Source organism: Sinocyclocheilus anshuiensis, unplaced genomic scaffold, assembly GCF_001515605.1.
Source record: "Sinocyclocheilus anshuiensis isolate Anshui unplaced genomic scaffold, SAMN03320099.WGS_v1.1 scaffold1531, whole genome shotgun sequence".
NCBI lineage: Eukaryota > Metazoa > Chordata > Actinopteri > Cypriniformes > Cyprinidae > Sinocyclocheilus > Sinocyclocheilus anshuiensis.
In genome coordinates this window covers 1,162,813-1,168,354 of record NW_015551200.1, presented here as the reverse complement: position 1 = coordinate 1,168,354, position 5,542 = coordinate 1,162,813, and the positions used below count along the sequence as shown (strand labels likewise).

The 5,542-nt window shown below is 36.2% G+C and overlaps 1 protein-coding gene across 1 annotated transcript in view; it reads left to right on the top strand.

The window, feature by feature from the left end:
• The window catches only part of sptbn2 (spectrin, beta, non-erythrocytic 2), a 125,758-nt gene extending 121,366 nt beyond the window's left edge, over positions 1-4,392 (top strand). The window contains exons 36-42 of the mRNA XM_016453646.1: positions 5-176; positions 292-407; positions 1,155-1,230; positions 3,307-3,488; positions 3,587-3,760; positions 3,883-3,925; positions 4,023-4,392. Coding sequence (XP_016309132.1) covers positions 5-176; positions 292-407; positions 1,155-1,230; positions 3,307-3,488; positions 3,587-3,760; positions 3,883-3,925; positions 4,023-4,232 — 973 coding nt within the window. The 3' untranslated portion in view covers positions 4,233-4,392. The remainder of the gene's footprint in view (positions 1-4; positions 177-291; positions 408-1,154; positions 1,231-3,306; positions 3,489-3,586; positions 3,761-3,882; positions 3,926-4,022) is intronic.
• The last annotated feature ends 1,150 nt before the right edge of the window (positions 4,393-5,542 follow it).

Here is a 5,542-nt window from a genome sequence, read left to right as displayed (position 1 = left end):
GCAGGGATGCGTCTATGGCCGAGTCGTGGCTGGCAGGACAGGAACCACTGGTCAGGGCAGCAGAATTGGGCTCTAACGTTGACGAGGTTGAGAGTCTTATCAAACGCCACGAAGCCTTTGAAAAACTGGCAGCAGGCTGGGAAGATCGTTTCACACTGCTAGAGAAGCTCACCACGGTTTGTTAAATACACACCCACATTAACAAGGGTAGGGGGATTTGTAAAATAATGCTAGCATCATTTATAGCAGCTGCCATTTTTCTAATGTTATTCTCATGTTATTCTCTGTCAGCTGGAGGAACAGGAAATTCAAAGAAGAAGGGAAGAGGAAGAGAGGGCCCGAAGACCACCCACACCTCCCCCTGTGGAGGAGGTAGTACAGTCTGAGATAAATGATTCTGCTGCAAGGTAAAAAAATAAACAGACTGTACTATTCCACTCAACAAGACACTAAACAAGTAGAAATAATCTTAGTTTTATTTACACTACCTTTCGAAAGTTTGGGGATTTTTTTTTTAAAGACAATACTTTTATTCAGCAAGAATGAATTAAAGTGACAGTAAAGACATTTATAATGTCACAAAATATTTAAATTTTTATTTCAAATAAATTCTCAAAATTTCATAAAAAATGTATCTCAATTGCCACAAAAAATAGTAAGCAGCACTTAAATATTTCTTATCAGCAAACCAGCATATTACAATGATTTCTGAAGAATCATGTGATACTGAAGACTGGAGTAATGGCTGCTGAGCCATTCAGCTTTGCCATAACAGGAATAAATTACATCTTACACGGATTACAAAATATATTGAAAACAAATATATTCAAGAGCAATATTATAAAATATTCAAAAACAGTACATTTTAAATTATAATAATATTTCACAATATTAATGTAATAATTGTATTTTTGATCAAGTAAAACCTTCAAAAGCATTTTCAACAATTACCAATTCCCAAATTTCAAATGATAGGGTATTTATTTATTGAAGGGTTTTTTTTTTCAAATGTTATTTTATTTGGAAATACATTAAATCAGGCCAAAGGCTAAACAGCCAAATTGCTATTGCCAGGTGTGGCAAAAAGATACTTTTGGTTGTATTTTTTTGTATTTAATTATGCGTTTACACATTTGCATTGGCTTCTCTTTAAGGACGAGTCTAGACCAGACTACATTGAACCAGTCAGTATCTGTCAATGGTGTCTACAGTGACCATGACACATCACAGGTCAGATACGCTCCACACTGCGCTTATATTAAATTCTCTATTCATGATAGATCCAATTATGCATTCACTTTCATGCACATGTTTACATTATATGTCAGTATATTGACGGTTTTCAAATTCATGTCAAGACACACGTCACAGTCCTGGTCTCAACTGTACAGTCTTGTTGTGTGTTCAGTGTCTTTTTCCTTGTTCCTGTCAATTATTTATGTTGATTTTAATGTTCTTCTGTAAACTCTTGAGTCTCTTTGAGTGTGGGAGAATGTCACAACAAAACGAATGTCTAACACGTTTTCATACTGTGTGGATGTCCTTTTAATTATCAGAACAATCACACACAAGTGCCAGTTCTAACACACTCGCATGTTAATACACATTCTTGTGACGTCTCTTATCTGCAGTCATTATCGGTCTCTGTATCTGAACTCAAGAAACCTGAACCTAAACCAGAGAGTAAACCTCAGTCTAACCCAGTTTCTAAGCCTGTGCCTAAACCCCACAAGGCACAGGAGCGTGTGAGTACTAACCCTTTAGCGCCAGCCTGTAGCCATAGTGTAGCATCGCTGCTTGCGCTTAACAACCCAGCCCCAGCAACCTGCTAAAGGGCAAAGCCACAGCTCTGCTGCTTCCTACTGCTTTCAGTGGATCAGTCTTGTGCTTTTCTTTGTATGTATTTGGCTACTGTAATGTTGAACGTGTAATATTTTTTTCTTTCATAGGCCTGAGCTTTAACATCAGTGTTTGCGATGCATTTTATCACATACAAATTTCTACTTCATGATGTTAAAAGGCATCTTTGTTGTTCTGTGTAGTGCTGTTGTTTTGCTGTTTGTTGTCAGGGAACCTTAACTTACATTATGTATGTATAGTGTTTGGGTGCATCACAACAACTGAACTAATTCCTACTAATCCAACTCACATGAGACATTGTTTCTTTATTTCCTTCAGTTTCATTGGATTTTACTTTATGCCAAGGCAACTATTTTTTTTTCTAACATTTGTATTTACTTATTTGGCTTAGGATATGAAATTAGTTGGAGTAACTGTTTTAGGCAGATGTGTCCTAGTGTCTTTGTGGCAGTGTTATTTCATTATTACACCCACATTCCCCAGGCTTGTCCATACTGCCCCGTTTGTCCTTGGTGGAACATTCCGGTCTTGTTTTTTTTTTTTTAGTCTCTGTTTTTATTTATGTCTTTGATTGTGCCTTTGTTTTCCTTTGTGTGCATGTACATATTGTGCTTACTAAGTTTGAATATTTTGATTCAGATCTGTTTATTAATATAATTAAAATATCAGCAAGAAATATTTGTTTGTGATTAGGAATTATACTTCAAAATTAGTTACAGAAAAAATAGGCATAAGTTAACTTATGAGAATACTGAAATAGGACATGTATTATATGGGGTCAGTAAGACTTTTTTAAATAAATTAATACGTTTATTCTTTTATTTATTAAATTGATTAAAAGTTACAGTAAATACTTTCACTTTGTTAAAGATTTGTATTTCAAATAAATGCTGTTCTTTTGAATCTTCTATTCATCCTGAAAAAGAAATATCACAGTTTACACAAAACCTTAAGCAGCAAAAACTGTTTTCAACATTAATAATAACAAAAAAATAATAATTCTTGAGCACCAAATCAGATAAGAAGATTGCTGAATGAAAACTGAACAATTGCTGCCAATTCAGCTTTAAAATATGATTTTTAAAATATATATTCAAATAGAAATATTTTAAATTATAATATTTCACAATTTCATTGTAGTTTCGATTAAATAAATGCAGCATTGGTGAGCATAAGAGACTGCTTTCAAAAACATAAAAAAAAATCTTTCCAACCCCAAACTTTGATACGATAATATATATGTGAGTGTATTTTTTTTAATGAACCGTTTGAAGAGTGTTTGTTACCTATTAATATAAAATATAACCGTGAACATGTTACAAAAATCCTTTAACGAATAACAATAGTATAGACCAATATAGTAGTGACCTAATCGGTATTTAATAGTTAATGGAAACAATGCATTATTGTGACGTCTTCTAACTGCAGCATGTTTTGGTCAAGCAGGGATCAGAATCAGAATCTGTAAACGGTCCGGGCCGTGACAGCGGTCTAGACTCAGCATCACGGCAAGACCCTTCAGCTACACTGCCAGGGCGAGGAGGAGCAGAGGCGGCCACAGAAACTATGGAGGGCATCCTTTGCAGGAAACAGGAAATGGAATCGCACAACAAAAAAGCAGCCACCAGGTGACACAGGAAGCAGATAAATTATAAAAAGAATGACTGAGAGAACCTAATCAGGTTAATTGTGTAAATGGTGTGTTTTTCTCTCTATGCTTTTGTAGATCGTGGCAGAATGTATATTGCGTATTACGTAAAGGCAGTCTGGGCTTCTATAAGGACAACAAGAGTGCCTCGAATGGAATCCCCTACCATGGAGAAGTTCCCATCAGCCTTAGCGAGGCTGTCTGTGAGGTCGCCCATGACTACAAGAAAAGAAAACATGTATTTAAACTTAGGTGAGAGAGATGAGGGAAGAAATGATCAGTATTCAGATTTTATCAGTATTTATGAAACCGCCAATACCCAAGAAAATGAATGAAGTTCTTAGTATGTGACGTACTGCTTTATTTTGTTAAAGGCTTGGGGATGGAAAAGAGTTCTTGTTCCAAGCAAAGGATGAGGTATGTTTTGCAAAGGATGTTTCTAGGTCATTCTCTTATATTAAGTTTTAAAAGAAGTGTTATAGTCATATTGTGATGCAAATATTCTCCCCGTCAGGCTGAGATGAGTTCATGGATTCAAGCAATCCAGTCATCCTTGTCGTCCACCGAGCATTCACCGGGTGGCACACGAGGTCTGAGTCGGGCGATGACCATGCCGCCTATGTCTCCTAGCTCGGGCGATGCAGGAGGCGTAACAATGCGCAACAAAGACGGCAAAGAGAGAGACCGCGAGAAGCGCTTCAGTTTCTTTGGCAAGAAGAAATAAGCACCCAAATATGCCACAGATCTCAACAGTGAGCCAAGCAAGAGATGGAAGTTTGTCAACACCCAAAAGAAACTGATAAAGTTAGAAAAGGCGAAGAAAACTCGCATGCCACATTGTGATTCATTTTTCATTTTTGCCCTTTCTTTTTTTCCACTCATTTTTAAAAAAAATTTGTCATATTTCAGACATGGATCTTGTTCAGTCTTGCCTTCTAGATTGAATGCCACTTTTGGTGACCGTAAGCTCTGAGCCAAGGGAGTGCGTCCCTGACCAAGACCAGCTCCCAGACCAAGAGCCATCCTGAAAGTTTAGTTCATACCCTTCAATTATACTAGTTTTTCCCTAAAAATAATTGTCTTTGGGTTAGATGGCGTTTCCATACTGTAATGACCAAGAGTGCTATTTTGTCTTTTTCCCCTGATGATTTCCTTTATCTGTCCTGATTTCAACCTCTCCCTTTCTTTGTGAAGGACCGCGATCCTTTTCTTTTTTTGTTGGTATTATTATACTTATAACAAAAGATTTAATTGTTATTGCTATTATTAATATTGTTTATTTGCTGTTGCGTTTTGGAGTCAATTTAAAGTTGAATATTTAAAGAAATTGTAAGTATAGTTGGTATGACCTCGTTCAGAGAGGACAAAACAGAAAGAATCCCATGAGTGAGAGGTGGGAGTTTATGCTGGTCTTTTTTCCTTTCATCTACATGCTCTTCTGACAGACAGAATATTTTCTTTCCTTTTCATTTTTTTAGATACGACTGTGTTGAATGCTTTTTTTAAGTAGTGTTTTTTCGGCTTGCAAGTTAAAGAAAAAGAGTTCAAAACCCACTATTTATGATGGTTTTATTTTTTATTTTATCTTTCTATTCTCTCTTTCATTCCCATTAAGATGTACTTTGAGTATGCGTTCTTATTGTGTGGTTTTGTTTCTTTAGTTCATCATGTTCCTTTAACCACTTTATCCTGTTCTCTTCTTAGACCAGAAACGTGTTTGTTGGGAAGATTGAAATTGAGGTGTGATGCTGTGGTTTGGACTTTGGTTTTACAATTGCTAGAAAGCAAACAGACATGACACAAGTATCACTTGCACAAGCCAACATTAAACTTGCGTCAAACAAAGAATTTGAGGACGGGCATATTTTTTTTTCTTTGATTTTCAAGTTTCTTATCAGAATGTATTCTCAGGCGTCATTTTTAGCATTCACATAGCAGCGGACACATGCACATCAGCCTACACTTTAAATATTTTACAGGGATGAACTTCTCTGACAGCTGAAGTTGGGTTAGTGTCAGTGATACTCTTGAGGT